This window comes from Thamnophis sirtalis, unplaced genomic scaffold (assembly GCF_051295495.1).
Source record: "Thamnophis sirtalis isolate CommonGarterSnake01/CBP01778 unplaced genomic scaffold, rThaSir2_p1.2 scaffold_3, whole genome shotgun sequence".
NCBI lineage: Eukaryota > Metazoa > Chordata > Lepidosauria > Squamata > Natricidae > Thamnophis > Thamnophis sirtalis.
In genome coordinates this window covers 76,186,087-76,208,084 of record NW_028261383.1, presented here as the reverse complement: position 1 = coordinate 76,208,084, position 21,998 = coordinate 76,186,087, and the positions used below count along the sequence as shown (strand labels likewise).

General features: G+C 41.1%; 1 protein-coding gene across 1 annotated transcript in view; it reads right to left on the bottom strand.

Moving 5' to 3' along the window:
- Positions 1 to 1,239: 1,239 nt before the first annotated feature.
- The window catches only part of LOC106546870 (semaphorin-3D), a 29,271-nt gene continuing 8,512 nt past the window's right edge, over positions 1,240 to 21,998 (bottom strand). Inside the window, exons 4-17 of the mRNA XM_087709221.1 lie at positions 21,822 to 21,941; positions 20,183 to 20,285; positions 18,020 to 18,148; positions 16,023 to 16,168; positions 14,653 to 14,767; positions 14,462 to 14,531; positions 13,638 to 13,782; positions 12,589 to 12,811; positions 9,180 to 9,268; positions 7,411 to 7,452; positions 6,809 to 6,966; positions 5,665 to 5,729; positions 3,423 to 3,556; positions 1,240 to 3,191 (exon numbers count right to left, since the gene is read on the bottom strand). Coding sequence (XP_087565347.1) covers positions 2,757 to 3,191; positions 3,423 to 3,556; positions 5,665 to 5,729; positions 6,809 to 6,966; positions 7,411 to 7,452; positions 9,180 to 9,268; positions 12,589 to 12,811; positions 13,638 to 13,782; positions 14,462 to 14,531; positions 14,653 to 14,767; positions 16,023 to 16,168; positions 18,020 to 18,148; positions 20,183 to 20,285; positions 21,822 to 21,941 — 1,974 coding nt within the window. The 3' untranslated portion in view covers positions 1,240 to 2,756. The remainder of the gene's footprint in view (positions 3,192 to 3,422; positions 3,557 to 5,664; positions 5,730 to 6,808; positions 6,967 to 7,410; positions 7,453 to 9,179; positions 9,269 to 12,588; positions 12,812 to 13,637; positions 13,783 to 14,461; positions 14,532 to 14,652; positions 14,768 to 16,022; positions 16,169 to 18,019; positions 18,149 to 20,182; positions 20,286 to 21,821; positions 21,942 to 21,998) is intronic.

The following is a 21,998-nucleotide window of genomic DNA, read 5'->3' as shown; positions in this document are numbered from 1 at the left end:
AGCTCCATTAAACCAAGGGAAATATACACCAGTAGATTAAAAAAAAATCGTGTCTTATTTAATACCAAAACCATATTATATCAAGTCTGGGGATTTATAAGGACAGTTTTGGGAATGCTTGCTCCTTGTCACTCAATCAGGAAAACAGTAGGGAAGATATTTGCAAGTTGAGGGAGGATCAACAGAAATAGAAATTGAGAGCCGGCAGAGAAGGAGGGCAAGTCTTTTTTGTGTGTGTGCTCTTTATTGAAACAAGACCACTAACAGCTGCCCACAGCTGCATTGCTTTTCGGGTCCTATATTATTAGTTTCCCTCTTTATGTTCTCTGTCCCTCCATTAAATCTATTTGTACAGGGGAGCTAAATGAATTGAATGGTTTTCTTGGTTTGTTTTTTTGTTCTGCCTTTAGTTTGTGGCCTGTGCTTTGTGGTTGAAATAAAAAGACATTTCTGTAGCAGGGTCAGTTGGTTGGCTGGTTGCACGCATGGGATATGTGCTTCCCTCATCTCTCTGTCCAATGGGATGTGCTCACCCAATCTCCCAGAACAGAGACATTGAACAATTTTGTTGTTTATATGATGTATTTATTTTTACTTGTGTTTCATGTCATTTTTTTAAAAAAAATAAATAAATTGTAAGTTGATATAATGCCTATCAACTGTCTCTCCTTTTTAAAAAAATAAACTTCAAATGTTATGAAGAATTTGGTAATTTTTGGTCTGGAATTAGTTTGAATTTTCCCTCCTGATGGTTTCTTTCACCGAAAGGAAAAATAGCCTGACAACATGAATTTGTATGTTTTACAAACAACGTCTTGCATTAGTTTCAATGATATTCAGGCACAATTAACTAGCTAATCAACTAATTAATGAGCTTTATTAAAACTAATTAAAGCCTCAATTTCTAGACAATGCAACATTTAAGACACAAATGTGTATTATAATCAGACCTTATAACCAACCAACCCTACACTATTAAGAGACTGAAGTTCCATTATTCTTTTTATATATCAATTTCCATCAATTATGAAGATTTGGTTCAGAGCCTAATTTTGAGTTGCACTGATTGGAAATGGAACAAACTGACTAAACCAGATTTGAAGTGGAATTTGGAAACCCAAAGCTTCTAGTATTCATGGTCTATCGTGTCATCTGTAAGTAGTTACATTGATATTTATGTGAAGTAAAGTGCTAGTAAAGGATTTTAGATGGCTTTGTAATGAAAAACTTCTACTAAACTTTTTTTCAAATTAATAGAATTTTAATATTTGCAGGCACAAGGCTCCCCCTTCTGCGAAGATGAACCAGGCAGGTATACAATGTCTGTGCCCAAAGAGATTCTTCCCCTCCCCCTCTTTCTGAAGGATAAGAAAGGATCTCTTCCCTTCGATTATTTTGTCAACAAATTCTCAGAAATCAGTACACATCATAGAACTTGGGTTTCAGTGTTACAAAAGGGTAGTTGGAAGATGTTTTCTGTTAAGGGTTTTTTCCAAATTGATTCTTGAATAGGAAAGAATAAACTTAAATTACCTCCCTCTGCCTCATGTTGCGGTGGTGTGTATCACTGTCCTTTTATGTGACCCATTGGATAAAATGGGACCACAGGCTTATCAGTACCCAATCCAGAACTCTGCACTGAGCTAAATATCTGGTCATCCAATACCTATTTCATTCAGTTCAATTGCTAATCGGCAACAACATCAGAAGCTGACATTTCATGCCCCATATTCTGCCTGCGCTGCTGAGATCCTGTTGCTGGGTTGGCAGTGGAGGACTTCAACCTACCCAGATTTATGGAATCTGGGACAATCCATATTCATGGCAACCATGGATTAGACCCAAGTCATTGCGAGCCCAAGACATTCAGTACATGGTGTTGCGTGCTAGTTTTTATCCTGGGGCGTTTGTGATGTGAACTGGTAGTAGAGGATGTAGCATTGGTCTTTTTGCCACTGTCAGATAATCCTCTGGTTGTTTTTGCCCACACCCAAACAGGGAAGTAGATTCCATTAGATCGATCTGTCCGAGAGGACTATTGGATCCTACTGGCTTCCAGAAAGAGCTTGGGTTTTTCCCCTCTGAGTATCTGAGTCATCACCTGAGGCCTTGGTCACTGCCTGGAATGAGCATTTGATGAGGTTTCCTTGCACCAGATTGCTCCTCTGCAGTCTCTCATGGTACGTTGATCCTGAGCTGTGCTTGGTACTCTGAGAAAGAAGTCGAAATGCCCGCAGTGACTCCTGGAATATGTTCATAGTCATACTCAATTTTCTATTTTTGGAGAAGGCTTGTTTTACCGGATTTTTCAAGGTTGTTTAACTTAGATTTAGATTACTTTTATTCAGGCGAATTCCCTTATACAAGGGGAAGACCTTCTATGAAAAGCAGATACCACATGCTGTAATGGTTATTGTTTATTAGAAAAAAGAAGATGAAGAGGACTGTGCCACATATGTGCTACAAATGTGAAAAGCCCCCTTGCTCATTTCACACTTGCCATCACAATTCCAGCCACCAATCAGTCAGTATGATCTGAGACTACCACCTTCCTTGCTATGGTACAAGTTTCCTTTGCTACCCAAGAGGAGGATAAAAGTAACACCTAGCATTTCAGATGAGGGAAGAAGAGATTGGCTTTCTTGATTTTGGAAGCAGGGAAAGGACAGAACATCCCAGTAAGTATCTACAAGTGTGCCTGGATAGCTTAAGAGACCAATAGAATCTAGTTGGAGAGCCCGTTTGGCTCTCTTGTGTCAAACTGGTCCTTCCTCTCTCCGGGAGCCAGGCTGTCGACGTACTCGGCCTTTCTTGCTTTCTGAAGGAGGCTGCTGCTGCTGCTGCCACCTTGAGGTCCAGACCTTTTGTCTCAGTCTTTTCCTTTGTTGCAGAGCATTGCAGAATTCAACTAAATTAGTACTGGGTGCCCAGGAGTAGCCTTTGTAAGGAAGCTGAAGGCCTGACACCGGAGTGACACTGTGGTGGTTCCCTTTGGTTTCTGCATTCTTGCTAAGCCTAGAAGTTACGGCCTCCATGGCCTGTTGCCCTATGATGCGCAGCTTGTAGTAGGTAAGAGTTTGAGAAAAAGAGCTATCCATTCCTTGGCACTGATAGAGTCCAGCATCCTGTTGGGTCAGCTGATTAATCAACAGCCCTCGCTCTAAGATTGAAAAGCGACCTGTGTCCCCAACCTGCAAGGAAACCAGACAATAGTCAATCTGCTTGCCAGTTACAGCCACAGAGAGAGAGACAGAAGAACCTGCAGCATTAGTCTGATATCAAGGGGTTTCTGCTTGCATCTAAAGCATCCATCCAGCCCAGCTTCCTTTTGCAGCACATCAAGGCAACTCTGGGTCCCCTTTGCATCCCAGGCTCCAAAGAGACCACCCAACTACTCCATTAAGTTTGCTTTTCCCCATTACCTCCTCCAGAGATATTGTGTTGCTGCGCTGTACTAGCCAACGAATCTTGGTTTGGGGAGAAAGTGGATGGCACTCAAGGAATGTCGAGTTGTTTTGCACACCAAATATCACCTTTTCTTCTGCCATGGGGGTGCCTGCAGGGAAACGGCAGGAACAAAAATATTCGACTAGAAGTTTTTAATAAGCAAGCAAACATTTTAACTCACCCAGGACACAACATTTGCTTTGCACTTGCCTCTGTTGGTAGAGTTATCTTGCCATCCCCATAGAGAGCACACCCCTCCCAATTGCATCTAAAATTGTAATGAGCAGGTGATTGGGCTAGAAGACCTCTATGGTCCCCTCCATCCCTATGACTCTATGATCTTCATGGATAAGCCCATCCAAAGATCAGCTGATCCTTTAAAAATGCATGGTTTTTTTCTGAATTCTGAAATTCTTTTCTGAAGGATTTCATTTATTTTCATATTTTGTAACAAGAATGTTTTCCCAAACATATTCCATTTAACATATTCACAATTTGCTTATCCCTGGGTGGCAGGATTTACCAGTATATGGGTTTTTCCCCCAGCTTAAAGGTAAAGGTAAAGGTTCCCTTCGCACATATGTGCTAGTCGTTCCCAACTCTAAGGGGCGGTGCTCATCTCCGTTTCAAAGCCGAAGAGCCAGCGCTGTCCGAAAATGTCTCCATGATCATGTGGCTGGCATGACTAAATGCCAAAGGCATTTACCTTTGGCATTTAGTCTGTTACCTTTCCACCAAAGATGTTTCCTATTTTTCTACTTGCATTTTTACATTTTTACATGCTTTATAACTGCTAGGCTGGCAGAAGCTGGAACAAGTAGCGGGAGCTCACTCTGTTACGCTGTGCTAGGGATTCGAACCGCCAAACTGCCGACCTTTCTGATCGACAAGCTCAGCGTCTTAACCACTGATTCACCTTATCTGCAATTATATGCAGATACTTTACAAAGTATGCATGTACCTCCTTGCAGATAAGCTTTTCAGCAGACAAGTCAAACCCATTTTGGGGTGGTAAAATTCTTGGCTTAACTGCGAGTATATATAGTATTTATATAGCTTTACTATATTTACAAACTGTATTCTTTACTAAGTCTATTCTGAATTTAATATATAAGGGACAGAATGCCTGTCTTACAAAAACAATGTAAGGAAGGTAAGAGTGGCAAGTTTATAATAAGTGCTTCGTTGAGTCTTTTTGAACTATGTATTTTTAACCAGCCAGATGCTCTATTTTGCATATAATGCTAACCCAAAATGTGTAGTTTACGCATTTAACTGTACTCTTAAACAGTAAATTGTTTGGTTTAATATGATGGGTGAATCCAGTCAGTGTTTAAACCCTTTCAGGTGATATTTAACATTGAGCTTGAATTAATTAATCCTGAAAGAGCAAATTTCTAAACCAAATGCCTTTTCCCAATGACTGGAAAAGACCAGGGCAGATTTTTAGACATTTTTGCAAGGCAAAAGATGGTGGCGGTGACTGTGCCATTAAACCTTCCCTTTTAGTGCGTGCACCATCTTGATTTTTGTGAACCTGTCCTAGCAGGGGTCCCTGTCCTTATGGATACACCTTGCATCCTGCTGACCAATTCAGCATCCTAGGATTCAGCCTGTCCTCAGATGAAGTCTGGAGTGTTATGTAGATAGTACTAGGCTCAATAGCTGTAAAGAGGTTAAGGAGAGCAAGAGAGTATTCAAGGCTGTTGTTATCCATTATATTATTTTCTCAACTCTGCAGATTGAACTGTAAATAAGCATTACAGGTGTTTTCTTGCTGTTGGCTGGTGGACCCCTCCCTCCACTCACGTCCAACAGAAACTTACTGGCACGAAATGATTGCAGGTGATATAAAAGGAAGATAGGAGGGAATGAGGTTGTGGTTGCTCTCTCCTTTTAAAAGCAGCTGCAGTCATGCAAATAAACTTCCACGTTCACTCAAACTTTCCTCCATTCCCTCAGAACTGCACTCACAGTCATCCAAGCTTGGTGTTCCAGCTGCTGGCTAATTGAGCCACATCCTGGTGTTTTCAAAGATGGGCTGACAACCAGAGGCAGCCTCACCGGGCCCAGTCTTTTGAAGCTTATAAAAACAAATGTTAATAAAAAGTGTGAAGAGGAGCTGTAGCAGGAATCTGCTTCCAATTTTTATCCAGCGCTCTTTGTACCTTCTGATTGTAACTTCCTGCTGCTTCCAAGGGGGGCTCCTCAACTCACCTTTTGCCGCATCCAGGCATTGATTGATTGGATTGGTTTTCAGCACATTTGGGCACTGCGCTCTCCTGCAAAAGAGACAGTTAATGCATGCCAGTATGCTCACGTATCTTGAGTTCTCAATGGGACTTGTGAATGACTGTATTTTTCGGATTATAAAACGCACCTGACTATCAGATGCACCTTAAATTTAGAAGAGGGAAACAACAATAAAAAAAGGTTTTTGGCCTCCGTATGACTCATTTTGGGGCCTTTTTTGAGGACTTTTTTCTGCCCTTTTCCAGTCTTTTTTCTACTCATTTTTGAGGCTTTTTTCAGCCCTTTTTCGATGCTTTTTGGCCCATTTTGGGGGCTTTTTTGGCCTGTTTTTGAGGCTTTTTTCAGCTCATTTTGAGGCTTTTTTCAACCTGTTTTCGAGACTTTTATAACACACAAACGGCCTCCCTACATCTTCTGTCAGCAAGATGGGACAAGAAACATTCCTATCTGACCAATTGGTTGTGAAGCCTGATGATTACTATGAAAGATAAATGCCAGGTAGATCATTGCACCTTTAGAAAAGAAAAGGTACCTGGTAGGTGGAAAAAAAGAGGCTGGGACTGATATCCTTAGCAGGATTAACTACATCATTCATTGGTTATGTGGGCCAAGAAGAATTCTGAATGGCAATAATAAATGCATCTTTAAATATATTCATTGTTAATTTTTGCTCTACAGTCAATAGACTTTGGGAAGCTTAATCTGTAGAGTACCACACCAAATATTGCCAGGTTCAAGCTTTTTTTTTTAATTTGGGGAAAGAGCTTGGGTGATTTAAGCAGCAAAGTGAATGTCTTAACCCACATATCCCTGAAAGCTTTTGAATAATTGGGTTGAATCTTCCTACATAATGATGATGGAGCAGAATGGCCTAACTTAAAAGTTCCCATTAGCTTTTGAAAACAACCCCCCCCCCAAAAAAAACACCATGTTTAGAAATCTGGAAATTTGCACCTGTCTACCCCAACCAAGGTACATCACATTTATGGTCCTTGGAGACCCCCCAAATTAAAAATGCAATTCTTGGTTGCAAGAGAATGGCCCAGTTATAAAGGGGGAAAGGGCCACCTTTGCAAAGCTGGAGGGGCAGAAGGGGGAAGCTACTCACCTTTTCTTAGTGAGCAGAAGAGCCCTGCAGGACTTGCCATCCCAGGTACAGTAAGGATCTCTGGCAAGGCAGCAGTCGGCACACGTTTTGCCATAGAGTTCACAGCGATACATGGAGAGCTGCACCAGCCCTTTGGTAGTGCTCACAAGCAGTTCCTGCTACTCAAAAGGACAGAGGAGAAATACTGCCATGCAACTTTTTTGTGACACCCTGGAGTCTGCAGCCTCCCTTCCCCACAGATTCTGCATAAAAATAGGAGCAGTGGGGCAGCAGGAAAGGGAGAGAGAGAAGATGCTTTACCTAAGTTTCTTTTTGTACATATTAAAATGATCTTTTAATATTGGCCTTCATTGAATGGAGATAAAGTTATATTTAGTCTATACCTCATGCAAATATAGTTACATGGATTACTCTTTGGTGGTGCATACAATCATTTCTCTTTCTGACATGTTAAAAATGGTTACTTAGAAGTAACTCTCTGGCAGGACTCTGGAGGCTGCTCTCAAGGTTTGGGGTTATGGGAAGATACCCTTAGGGACTCAGCTGTGCCCCTTTGCCCTGGAGAAAATAACATGCAATTAGTATAACAAATGCTGCCTTACCCGCTTTAGAGAAAATCTCATGTCTAAGATAGCTGAAGGCACCTACAAGAAATAGAAAACAGCAGCAGTTTGAAATGATATTCTAACTTCCATGTTGTATTGGATGCCAACATCCCTGAGTTCTGTGCAAACTTTAGACTGGTACCTGCTTCACACATGCTTCACAATCATGCTGACAACCAGAGAGTGGCAAAGAGTTAAGGTTTTCTAGACTTCTCTGCAGCCATTTAGTGGTTATCTAAATTTTTGTAGGGCTATAAATTATTTTTTTCTCCTCCTAGAAACTTTTTGCAACAGTCTGGGACAGCCTGGGTGTTAATCGGGCAACATCCTTTCCTGATCTGAGGTTGCTTTCACACACTAGGCCAGCACTGCAACTATGCCCATTTGGATGCAGCAACAGATGAGAAGAATGGCAGATGAAAAGCAGCCTCTACGGGGAGACGGATTATTGCTAGCAACACTCAAGAAAAATCTCCATCACAGATATCCTGGGTCCAGCTAACAAATAAGATCTTATTTAGTTTCTCCAAACCTAAAAGGGAATGGAAATTAGATATAGTCTACTTTTCATTTGTTATTCTTTCGCAGAGGTATTGAGGATTCATAGAGGGTTACATAAGAGGCATTTATGGAAGGCCAAAACTGATTCTTACTCAGGCCTTGCAGAATGGGTCAGTCTATCTCAGCGATGGCGAACCTTTTACGCACCGAGTGCCCAAAGTGTGTGTGTACGTGCATGTGTGCGCATGCCCAAACTTCAAGGCATGGGCGCATGATCACGTGCATCCTGTACCTGTAAATGCACCCCACCCAAACTGCAAAGTGTAGGCGCCTGCTCACTGCGCACACATGCCCCCATGCCCCATTCATACACGGCAGAGACCTGAAGACCAGTTGGCCAGCAGGAGGCACACACCAGAGTTGGGTTGCTCCCGGTTCAGCCCGGTTCAGCCGAACCAGTAGTAGTATTTTTGCCTGGGTTGCAGAACCGGCAGCAACCCAGGCTGGCCATATCCCCGAACCGGTTCTCTGGTGTCTTCTGTCGTTGCCGGCATGTTTCTGCGCATGTGCAGAACAATTTTTAGACAAACGCGCATTTGCAAGCAATGCACGGCTGATGCGCATGCAGTGAACCGGTACTAACCGGTTCAGAAACCCACCCTGGTGCACATGCATGAGAAACAAAGACCCGAAACAGAGCTGGGGTGATGGTGGGTGTGCCCACAGAGAGGGTTCTATGTGCCACAGGTGCCCCACCACTGGTCTATCTAATACTATAGGGACACTGTTTTATAAGTAAAAAAAAAAAAACTGGGACAGGAGTTTTGTGATAATTTTTTTTACAGCATAGTAAATTCTAATTGGTTGATATTGTCCCTATCCATTTTCCGTAGTTCTTGTCCTTAAAATTTTGTTGATTCTTGGTTTACAACCTGTTACATCCTCTCCCTTTGAGTTTTAGCCCCACAGCCCGTAATGGGGGTGGATTATTTATCAAGAAACAAATAACTGATATTACAGGAAAGATTAGCTGGATTCATGACTTTCATTTTCACTCTCTGTGTATGTGGACATGATACTTGATTGTACTCATCAACATCATGCTTGACTTCTTTATATCTTGTCTTGACAAATAATTACTTTGACTCCTGGCTCATGGATTAAATTAATTGCACAAAACAATGCACTGTATTACAGGAAATTGGACCTTTGTAGACAACTCCAGCCCATGAAAGTTTTAAAAGAAACAGAAGTATTCTGATTACCTTTGAAACTTGGATCTCTTCCAAGCTGATCTCCTGAGAGCCTCGGCCTTCTAGGTTGGAGATGCCCACCTTAAGCACTTTGCCTTCATCTGTGAGAAGTCAAACAGAAGAGTATATGAAGAGGACTATGGGTGGGAGTACCTCCTTGGATTCTTGTTTCATTAAGCTCATTACCAGGCAGGAGATTCAATATGACAGCAAAGCCATCCCTGGAAGAGAACACTCACAGAGGTAGAAAGAGATGGGCCAAAATAGATTTTCCATATTCTTTTGCATGGCTTCAGGATCACCTAGCACAGTGGTGGCTGACCTGTGTGGCCAAAGTGTGCACCCGGGCCAGTGGTGGATTTCAAAAATTTTTAGAACCTCTTCTGTAGATGTGGCCTGCTTTGTGGGAGTGACTTGCTGACCATGTGGCCGGGTGGGAGTGGCTTGGCAGTCATGTGACCGGATGGGAGTGACTTGGTAGTCATGAGATGGGTGGGCGTGGCCAACTTGTAAAATGTGGTGAAACTCACTTAAAAACGCTCTTGCTTAGCAACCAAAATGTTACCTCAGAAACTCTGGCATTTGAAGCATGCAAGTCTTAAAGCTGTCAAGTTACAAGACCTTTGCACCCCTAGCTCTTTTGATAGCTTTAAGACTTGTGGACTTCAACTCCCAGAATTCCTCCTCTTGCTCTTCATCTTGATGATGTGCGGACGGGTGGGGGGAGGGAACGGGAACTGGTTCTAAACAACACTGTAGATTTGTGGAACCTCTTCTATAGAAGAGGTTAGAACTGGCAGGAACCCACCCCTGACCCGGGCCCAAACTGCAAGGTGTGGGGGCATGCGTGTGCGCATCCCATACATGCGGGACGCCTCACCCAAATTGCAGGGCGTGGAGCGCATGCACCCCATGCCCTGCGCATGCGTAGCAGAGACCCAAAGACCAATTGGCCGACAGGAGGTTCCGGTGCATGAGCAGCAGAGACTCGAAACAGAGCTGCAGTGATGGTGTGTGTGTGCCCGCAGAGAGGGGTCTGCATGTCACCTCTGGCACTCATGCCATAGGTTTTTCACCACTGGCCTAGCACATTGAAGAAGCTCAAAAGATTGTAGCTGCAAGACTACATCTATGGATAATCTTATTCACCAAGATGCTGGAATTTTCCTGACCTCTGAGGATGCCTTCTCTCAGATAGCTCTCTCTAGATATGCAGCTGAGGCTGTGAAGGATGAGGCCACTCCTTGTGGATTATATGTATAGTTATCCCAGGGAGAGGTCCATTTCTAACATGCAGCAACTTTGCATGAGAGGTTTTTTTTTAAATGCCAATTTTAGAACAATTTAGGGGCAAACTGAACATATTTTCATTCATCAAAAAATTTCAAGTAGGCAATGGGTTATTTTCCAGAATATTTTAATAGGAAAAAAAAAAAGCAACATCATTAATTTCATCTAATATGCCTCCTTATGCTATGTAATTCTACAGGGACCATGAGATAATGAATGTATTTTGTTACCTGTTTTATACATTTTTCTATTCCTATCATAGCTTTTCTAGAGAAAAAGGTCTGGGTTCAAGATCGATCATGTCTGGACAAAATCATTATGTTATTTTCTTTGCTTTGTTTTATGTCTTTGTGAAATATTTCTAATATTTTGTTAGGCATAATGCAATGAATTGATGCTTTCATATTTTTTGGTTGAAATGGAAATTCTATCATTTTAGCACTGTTTTATGTTTTTAATATATTTTAAAGTGGCAGCTATTAATTGCTTACAATGAATTTGATGTTTTAGAGGCTCTGTGAATACTTCAATAGTCTGGCTCAAAGGGGTAGCATTTAATTCCAATTACTTAACGAGGGAATTGTAACCAGGCCTCTGAAGCAATTAAGTAGTACTGAAGAGCAGAAACAATCCCAACTGATACTCTGGGCCAAAATAGATATGTGCTAAGCTTGTCAGTAAAGGAGAAGGAAAAGCAGCAATCTACAGCAGAACTGTATTGTTTTTCTGAAGCAATGATGGCAGGGTGGAAGATACTGTGTGCTCATCACTGGAATTCTTCTACAATCCATTGGAAGGAAAAGGAGTGGAGAAAAGATAATTCCAAAGAAAAAAGAAATAAACTAAAAATCAGACTTCTTTTTTATTTTTAATTTTTTGAATTAGTGGACCTGGCAGTATCTGGAGACAGGAGAATAGAAGAAAAAGAAATGAAGAAAATGACAAAATACCTGTATTTTTCAGACTATAAGACGCACCAAGGTTTTAAAGAGGCAAATTAAAAAAAAAGTTTTTGCACTCTGCAGACCTCCCAAAATGGCCTGGTTTTGTTTTCAAAAAAAGAGCATGAATAGCCTTTAGGAGGCTTGTAGAGGGGACTGGAGGGGGGCAAAAACAAGCAAAAAAACAGTCCATTTTTTGTGAAAACAGGCCTGTTTGTCAAAAACAGGCACGCATAGCCTTTAGGAGGCTTTAGGAGGCTTCTGAGAACTGAGGGAACAAAATTGAGCAAAAAACAGCCCGTTTTTCGCTCATTTCTGTTCTCTCCAGCCCCCAGGAGCACTTTGGAAGCCTCCTAAAGGCTATACTTGGCCATTTTGGTGAAGGGGGTGGGGTTTGGGGAGGCAAAAAATGCTGTATTCAGTGTATAAGACACACCCAGATTTTCAGCCTCTTTTTTCAGGGAAAAAGGTGCGCCTTATACACCGAAAAATACGCTTCAAAGACCTGACAATAGAAGTGGAATGACTGTGACAAAAAAGGAAACATAGTACCAGCAAAAATAGGTGTGTGCAATCCCAAAACATCTGGAGCACCTTTTCAATTCCATTGGTGTTGACAAAATCTCCATCAGTCAATTGCAGGAGGCAGCATTATTTACAATAGCTTACATCACGCAACAATACCTTTAACACCATCAGACAACTGCCTATGCCAAATTTCTGAGAAGGGTTCGATCGGTGCATAAAAATGCCAAATCCAGTCTAAACATCTGGCTGTCTATGTGACCAACCATGATGATGGCAATGGCAGTGACAAAAGAATCAAATATGATGATGATGATGATGATTTTCCTTCCACTGTACAAATGAAAGGGGGGGAGAGTTGCTTCCACCATTAGTCTCCCTCAAATTATCATCAACCAATTTAGATAATGCTTCTACAGCTCAACACATAGGCTCAGGTTCTACTCACCTGTCTCAAGCAATATTTGCTGTTAAAAGTGAGCAATCCTAGAAAAACCATAGTGTTGCTGATCACATGAAAGCACTTTAAACAGGGAAAATTGTACACCTAGTGTTGCCATCTAGTAGTTCTTTCTTCACTTTCCTTTGCCCGTCGAATATGTCAAGCATCATTTCAAACTGTGACTTACACTAAGATCAGAACATCTTTGCTTGAACTCCTCTACCTGTTCCAAGGAAGAGAACATCAACGTGTCCAGCTTCTGTCTCCATTCTGTCCACCAACAGATGCCGGATATTGAAAGGCACATTGACTCTAATCAGAACGGGCTTCCTGTGGAGTGGATAGATGGGGTCCCACATCAGATGATGACTGCGCATGAAGCTAATCACTTCGTCGGGGAAGTCCTTGGTTGACTGCAGGAATGGGTCATATGTTTCACTGGGGCACTGGCAGGAAGAACGGACATTGAAAAAAGAATGATGCAAAAGTATTAACTCCACAAAATATAGTCTTGTGTTTTAAGGCAGCTAAATCTATTAATATCACAATTCAGGCAATTTTTCATCAATTGTCATGTATGACTGCATATGGCATGATCGCTTTCCTGGGCTGTGATAATGTTCTGCATTTTCTGAAACCTCTCTACTTACAGATTGGTGAAATTTCCTGGGACAAACTGCTTCAGGACCGTTTATGGAACCCGTGAGTGGATCCAGGACCCCGATTAGTCATCTCAGAAATGAATCATGCAGGGAAAAGAGGCCTTGAAGAGCCCTTGTTACCCAGGTGGGATTAGACAACTCCCAGAAATAACCTAAAGGTAAAGGTAAAGTTCCCCTCACACATATGTGCTAGTGGTTCCCACCTCTAGGGGGCGGTGCTCATCTCTGCCAAAGAGCCAGCGCTGTCCAAAGACGTCTCTGTGGTCATGTGGCCGGCATGACTAAATGCCGAAGGTGCACAGAACGCTGTTACCTTCCCACCAAAGGTGGTTCCTATTTTTCTTGCATTTTTACATGCTTTCGAACTGCTAGGTTGGCAGAAGCTGGGACAAGTAACGGGAGCTCACTCCGTTACATGGTGCTAGGGATTTGAACTGCCGAACTGCTGATCTTTCTGATCGACAAGCTCAGCGTCTTAGCCACTGAGCCACCGCGTCTCTTTCACAACCTACAGTAGTTTAACTCTCAGTAGCAGCAAATATTTTCCCTAGTCAGTCTTTATATGAACAAGTTAGAGAAAAAGTGACTAAGGAGAGTTTTATGTACATACTGTTCCAGGACGAGGGTAAGGGATCCGTCCTTTATATTCAGCCCACTGATAATCAAAGCCTTCCTTGTGTGCAAAAGGTCCATTGAAGGCAGCTCGAATGGCTGCCAGGGAATAAACACACACTGCAGAACCACTAAAAATGCCACTGGGGAAAGAAAAAGAATAATGTAGGGAGATGGAGAGTATTGATACATAAATCAGTCCAAGAGATATTTCTTTGTACCATTCTGCCCAAACATGCCTTTGAAAGATTTCTGCCTTAGAAAAGACTTTCTAACTCATTTAAAGGTCATGAAATGGGAAGGCGGAATGCCTGAAGTGACCTTAGAGAAGATGACCGTCAGAAAGCCATTTTGTTTCAAAAGCATTCTCACTGCTCTTCTCATCTTTAACAGGGGGGGCTTTGCTCTCATCAATTTTCTTCCAGGACATTCCTTAACTCAGTTAAAGCTGAAGATTATGGGAGCACTGAGATTCAACACATGGGGATCACTGCCTTAGTTCTTCCCAGCAGCCTCCTCCTTCATCCAGTCAGGTAGGAGACAGTGACAGGCACCATTTCTGCAGGAATTTGAAAGAGCTACAGCAGAATCTTGTTTCCGTGTATCAATCCATTCAGATGGATTAATGTGCATGCCTTCTATAACTGAAATAACAGAATAACAGAGTTGGAAGGGACCTTGGAAGCCTTCTAGTCCCAACCCCCTGCTAAAGCAGGAAACCTTATACTATTAGTATAATAAGCACTATTTTCATTCCTGCTGATCCATGGCTACAAACAATTCTTTTCTTTTGTCATATTCATTGTAAATGTTTCCGCTTACCTGGAAACTGTGAAGAGGCCATAAACCAGAGGGTTCTGTATATTACGGGTTTGAAGGAGGAAGACGTCTTCTAGAATACAGCAGGACACACCCAATTTAGGGAACACTTTTGAATAACATCCCCCCCCCCTCAGCTAGGATCGCAGACTCTATTCTAGAAAGGGCAGCTCTCAATACGCAAGTAACCTTACCCAGCTGATCAAAATGTGTTTCGGTGCCCTGGGGACCTGGGATAGAGCAGATCAGCCGTGCTTTAAGAAAAGTGGTCCAGCGATTGATAAGGCTATGCTTCCCACCAATATCGTTCTGCCAAACAGAAGCAGGGATAGGTCAAGCATAATTTTCAAGTCCATCCACAACTGCTTTCCAGTACTCTTAAGTGATTGCTTTGAATGCATCCATTGCATCATGTTTACAGTCCCACGTGGGCTTTCTTTAAAACCCAAGGTGATGAACGCTGTCCAACCATTAATAGAGAGGCAGATACTTAGAGCTACTGTACTTTTCCTGTTTTTCCTAGAGAAATGGTGCTGAGTTAAATTAAAGGAATTTGAACATCTTTCCTGTGCATGTTTTATCCAGGGATGTTCTTAAATGTGCACCATTCACCTCTGCCTCTCTATTAATGGTCGGACAGCATTCACCTTCTTGTGTTTTAAGAAAGCCTGCCTGGGTCTGTAAACATTCACCCTGAGTCATGTGGATATGATCCAGTGGTGAAATTCAAATTTTTTAACTACTGGATCTGTGGCCGTGGCTTGGTGGGCGTGGCAGGGGAAAGATATTGCAAAATCTCCATTCCCACCCCACTCTGGAGCCAGCCAGAGGTGGCATTGGCCGGTTCTCCAAATTACTCAAAATTTCCGCTACCGGTTCTCCAGAACCTGTCAGAACCTGCTGGATTTCACCTCTGATGTGATCCATCCTCTGCTGACGTCCCTTATATTATGTAAGCTTCTGGCAGATACTTGTAAGTTGAACACAGATATTTGCAAGAAGGAAGCCACAAGACTCAGGAGCTTGCTCATGTAAGCATTTGACTTACAGGGAAACCAACAGAAATGCAAGTGTATGCAAAAAAAAAGCTTTTTCCTGACTGACAGTCGCACTCAACTGCCCTCTAAAGGCAGTCATCATTTAAGTGATGTCATGACTTATGCACTCTAGATTTCAGAATGCCTGAACAATCTCAGACACCCTGTCAACATGTAGCTATTTTGAATTAGACTACTATTTCTGCATTATGAAAGACCCCTGCTCTGGCAAAATTCCCAGCTGTGTTTCAAAATTGTTTCAAGCTGGAGCAAAATTCAGACTGGATGCCTCCAATGCAGGAAATAATCATATTTTAGCCCTGTTCTAACATTGACTGCTGGTGGCTGACATCCATCTTCCAGAAGCAGTACTGTGTACCATAGTATCTACAGAGATGCTTAATTTATCTATAGTGCTAAAAACCTTTTGCTAGGGGATAAAATGCCATTGTTCAGAGCTTGCTTCCCAGGAAATATTCAGATAGCACATCAGTTAAATAGCTACACAAGAAGCACTCACTGCTTACCTTGCAGACGCGGGCCACACGAGCATGGATACGCCTTTTTTCCCATTGTCCAGCTTCCACTGCAGTTTCCCGGAAAAAGATGTAGACTTTATCATCCTCATGGCTGTAAGTATCAGGAATGGCATGGGCCTCAATAAACACCGGCTCTGGAGCGTGGTTGGAAATGACAGGAGTGGAGTGTTGAAAGGAGAGATTAACGAACTGGAACTCTATCTCAAACTTCAAAACATGGAAGAAGGAAAGGGAGAAAATCTGGCAGAAACAATGAGATAAATTCTGGCAGAAGCATCGGTGATAACTAAAGGCAAGGTGATGGAAGGAACAATTGGAGGGTTTTGCATCTTTACAAGATATGAACAACAAGGTACCAAGAGAAGTCCAAATAAGATTTATCAAGAAAACAATTAGAATACAAATACTACAAATGGCAAGAGATATAGGATTGCACTGCTACTGGAAGGACACAGGATGATGAAATGCAATGTTATAATAAAAATTAAGTTAAACTTAGTTAAATTTAGAGTATTATGTATTTAAAAAGGTAATAATAGTTATAGTTAAATGATTAATAATGATAATAATGTGTATGTATGTATGTATGTATGTATGTATGTATGTATGTATGTATATATATATATATATATATATATATATATATATATATATATATATATATATATATATATATACACACACTAGATTGATAATATGAATTTTTACACAAATTGTAAGTGAGGACTATGAAGAGGATGCTGAAAAGCTTTGTTATAAAAAGATAAATAACTCTATATAGAATAGAATATAAAGATGTAATACTATCAGATGATTTCAGGATGATGTAATGAAATGTCATAATATAAATTTATTTCAAATTTAGAATACTTTACATAAATAATAACTGTAATAATCAGCTATAATCAAATGAATTTTTAATAATCATAATAATTGTATACATATATATTAGATTGATGATATGAGACTTTATGTAAATTGCAAGTGAAGACTATTGTGAGAAAGCACAAAAGTTTTGTAACCAATTGACACACTGTAAGTAATTGGAGAAAGGTTTTTATACTTTGTGTGTGTTTATGTTTGCTTGTTTTAAAACACACACACACACAAACACACACACACACATATGTATAAAATAATAAAATAAATAAAATAAACACCGGCTCTGCAAGGAGGCATATTCAGATCTAAAGTGCCCGTTTCTTCTATTAAAAGAGTGAATATTGCAATAGATTTCTGGATGCAATTCCAAATACCAGTTTTGACTGATAAAACCCTATATAGCTTGGCTTGCTGCCAAAGTGCCAATAGAATCGCTGTTCTGCTCTAATAGCAGTAGCACCTAGACTTATATACTGCTTCATAGTGCTTTACAGCCCTCTCTAAGTAGTTTACAGAGTCAGCATATTGCCCTCAACAATTTGGGTTCACATTTTACCCACCTCAGAAGGATAGAAGACTGAGCCTGGTGAGATTTGATCTGCCAAACTGCTGGCAGCCAGCAGTTAGCAGAAGCAGCCTGCAGTACTGTACTCTAACCACTGAGCCACCCCTGCTCTAAACTGAGTTGTTCCATCTGAGATGATCTTCTCTGGGGAAGCCACTAGTGATGGTGTCCCATTTTTATGATGCCAGAAAATATTCTTCATCCAGGGTATTTAAAAAGATTATAGAATAGCCCTCTGTAATTCCCAATGCTAGGATGATCTCTTTAGTGATAGCCTTCCAGAACATTGTGAGTATCCATTTTTTTCTGTAGGAGATCTGAGGACTGGCTGTTTCTCTGTTAGTATTCTTGTATAATTATAATGGTTATTTATATATTTTCTAGGATTTTTTCTTTCTGTATTTTTCAATGTTTATGTTTTATGACTACTATGCAAACTGTTGGAATCCATAAGAATAGTTGGGGGTATGCACATTCACCAAATAACTGTGTTTTAATTTTTTTAGAGTTTTCTAAAAATGTAACCTTCCTTACGTACCATTTAACCAATCATCTTGGTTCTGCTCCGTCCTGATGTAGTTTTGTTCAGGATTGTCAAGATGAGTTCGGAAGAAAGCAGCATTGCTTCCCATGAAGTCAGTGGAGGTGCCTGAATAAAGTTCCCCATCTAGGAAACCCAGGAGAGAAATCCATGGATAAAACACTTGCATCTTCTTTCTCTTGTACACTTTATTTTATATATGAGCATTTATCGGTATCATTCATAAATCATTAAATCGATGTATAGTGTATGCTAATGAATAGACTATGTTTTATGTAGACTGGTACCACAGTACTCATCGTTAATTGGTTCTGGGAAGCACGATGAGTACAAAAAATGACGAGTACCAAACAAATTTTTCCCATAAGGAATAATGTAGTGAGTCACAAGGCAATCGACATTGTCAAATTCTAGCCTGTGCATTGAATACAAAACAAATGATGAGTACCGGAACTAAATTTTCCCATAAAAATGTGTTGAGTACCAAATTCAATGAGTTTCAAAGCAGTTGAGTCCCAACCTACAACTGTATATGCCAGGGGTGGGTTTCTCGCCCCGTTCCAACCGGATCGGTTGGAACGAGGCTGGCAGCGTCCTCGGGCACGCATGCGGCGCGCGCGTGCACACACGCGGCATCCTCACGCATGCACACGGCGCGCGTGTGCACGCATGCGGCATGCGCATGCGTATTAGCGTCTGCGCGATGCTCCAGCTGCTCCTGGAGGATCGCGCAGGCGTTCTGCGCATGCGTGGAAAGCGCGAAATTAAAAAAAAACGGGTAAGGAGCAGGCGTGGGTGTGCGGGCGCGCGCGGGCGCGGGGGGGGGGGGGCTTCGCCGTTCCCGGAAGTTACTTACTTCCGGGTTCGGCGACCAACCGGATCGCAGGGACCGGTGCGAACCGGTTGAAACCCAGCCCTGGTATATGCATATGAATATCTGCCTTGCACACACACCACACAAAAGGATGCCTCTCATAATTTTATTGTGTACATTTTGAGCGAGGAATGTAAAGTGAGCTAGCATACAGCTGGTGCCTTTCTCCTGGCTTTCAACAGATAAAGTGCTTCCTGAGATAAGACACAGTATCATGGGAAAAATACAACAGATATCTCTGTTGAATGGATGTGTGTGTGTGTATGTATGTATGTATGTATGTATGTGTATATGTATGTATGTATGTGTGTGTGTGTGTGTGTGTGTGTGTGTATATATATATATATATATGTTATATTTATGCTGATAAATAAATAAAGGGAGACTAGTATATAGATCTATTTCAAGCTATTTAGCTCTCATCATCAGCTAGCCACATCCTTACTGGGAATCGAAATATATATATATATATATATATATATATATATATATATATATATATATATATATATATATATATATATATATATATATATATATATATATATATATATATATTGTGGGGTGTGTGTGTGTGTGTGTATATATATTTGTTATATTTATATATATATATAAATATATATATTTGTTATATTTATGCTGATAAATAAATAAAGGGAGACTAGTATAGATCTATTTCAAGCTATTTAGCTCTCATCAGCTAGCCATACCCTTTCTGGGATTTGAACCTGTGCTGTATTACATATTAAGCAGTTGTGTTAACCACTAAGCCACAAGGTTCTCCTCCTTTATCATAGATCTATACTAGTCTCCCTTTATTTATTTATCAGCACAAATGCAACCCAAATGTAACAAAGGCAGCAGTAAAAATAATGGCTTTCTGTCGTGATGGTCTCTTGTGATGAGCCGATAGAGAGAAAAAGGAAGCAGTATGCTTCCTCCCATATTTGGGCATACCAGAGGTTGTGACACTAAATACATACCTATTTCCCTGGCTCAGCTGATAAAGGAGGAGAATATATATTGTAAAAGCTACCTTTAATAACTGCCCCAATCTGATCCATGATCCTTGTGTGGATAGGAGCACATGTCCTGTATTTCTCAGTCAACAAAGTCAATAGCCATGCTGTTTTAGGAGAGGCGATCCAACATATCTAGACATTACCAAGTTAGGAAAAGCTATTTCATGGGTATACACACACACATGCAGAGATGCTGTGTGGGCTCTTCCTATGCCTACATTGTCTAGGTTTCTGTTGTAGCTTTCAGTTCACAGGTGCTCTTACCTATTAGCCGTCCTGCAAAATGCTCATGGGGGCTATACGGACATTTGCCTCTCCCAGATCCCGTGGAGTGGGTCATCAGCTGCATAGCTAATATTCCTGATTCCTGCAATAAGAAAGCACTTCAGTTTGGTTTAAAGAGTAAGAGAAGCATTAAGGAATTGGAGACCCTCAAAAGAAAAGGCTCAGTAGTCCAAAAGGGGCACCTTTAGACTTCCTGAACAGGAGACAGGAAGGTGTTATCCCATAATTGTAACCGTCTTTTTCTTCCAGTGAAATATCCTTTTTCTTTGAACATAGAAAGGATTAAGTTTTAGGAGTTTGAATGATAAATCATCCAGGCTATAATATGGTATTTTTGACTTACTGATTTTTTTCATCCTACTCCATTAGTATGTATGTGACAGCTGGCATTTGCCTATTCTTACCTATTCTACCCAGATTTGTGTTTTGTTTTGTTTTTAAAAAAATAGGATTTAATTATGCTCTATCATGTAGCAAAGCAGATTAGGGAATATGAGCATATGCTATCCATTATTTTTCCTTTCCTTTTATTTATTTATTTGTTAAATTTATTTGCCACCCATCCACTATGGGCTCCCTCTAGGTGACTTACAACAATAAAAAAGAAATACAAAGGTGACCCTTAAAATAGGATGGGGTTGGATGGACATCTATGGAGCATATCCAGGCAAGAAGATTTATTTCTTTACTTTATTCAGTGAGGGAAGAGGAGAGAGGGCAGAATCAATGCCGAGGAGACTGATTACCAAGAAAGACTAGTTTTGTCTGTAAATGTTAGAATTTCTTCACTGGTCTGAAAAGGGGGCATGGGCAGATGCTCAGGTCATTCTCTGAGCCAAGATTGACAAGTAGGTAGTAAGGCGAGGTGGGTTCCTACCAGTTCGCACCTATTTGGTAGAACCGGTTCATCAAATCTACTGAACCGATTAGAAGAGTTTCTACCAGTGGACCCGGAAAGCAGGCCACACCTACAGAAGAGGTTCCAAAAATTTTTGAAACCCACCACTGGTCCTTGGATATGATTATTCTACACTATCATGCTCATATTTATAAAACTCAGTGCCTCTGTGAAAGGTAAGGATGACTACTGCGTTTGTGGTGCAATCAGAACATTGCGTGTGTTGAAGTTGTTTTAACGCAAACCAAAGATGCCTTTTAAAAAACAAGTTTACATCATATGCTTATGCATGTCAGTGCTGTGTGTGAGGTAATTTAAGGTGGTTCTGACAAGTATCGTCGGCATCTTCATATGGGCGGCAAGCCACTCCCATCCGGTCACATGGGCAGCAAGCCACTCCCACAAAGGAGGCCACACCCACAGAGTAGGTTCAAACAATTTTTGAAACCCACCACTGTAGTAAGGGCTCATCTAATTTTCAGGGAAAGGACTGGGCCTGGTGGGTGGATAAACATTTTACCTCTGGTTTATTTACATACATGAATGCACAAAGTTTAAAATGACAGTTGCAAACAATAACCTACAATTCCCAAGTTTGAGAGCAAGAGAGAAAATAGATGGGTGGATAGTACAGCAATAGTAGGGCATTTAGAATTTATTGCCAAAAGCTTTTGCTTCAAGCTAGTTGTTTATAGTTCCAGCCTGGTGAGTGAGACTCACCTTTGCTCCAGCTTTGAGTTGGATGAAGGCACACACAGGTTGATAGGAGCCAGTTCCACAGGCAAACACATGAGTGTGGTTGAAACGCTGCAGAAAGCGAATGAAATTGGCACATTCTGTCTGGAAAGCACAGAAAGATGGGTAGGTTACACTTAGACAAACTCTGCTTCGCCTGAG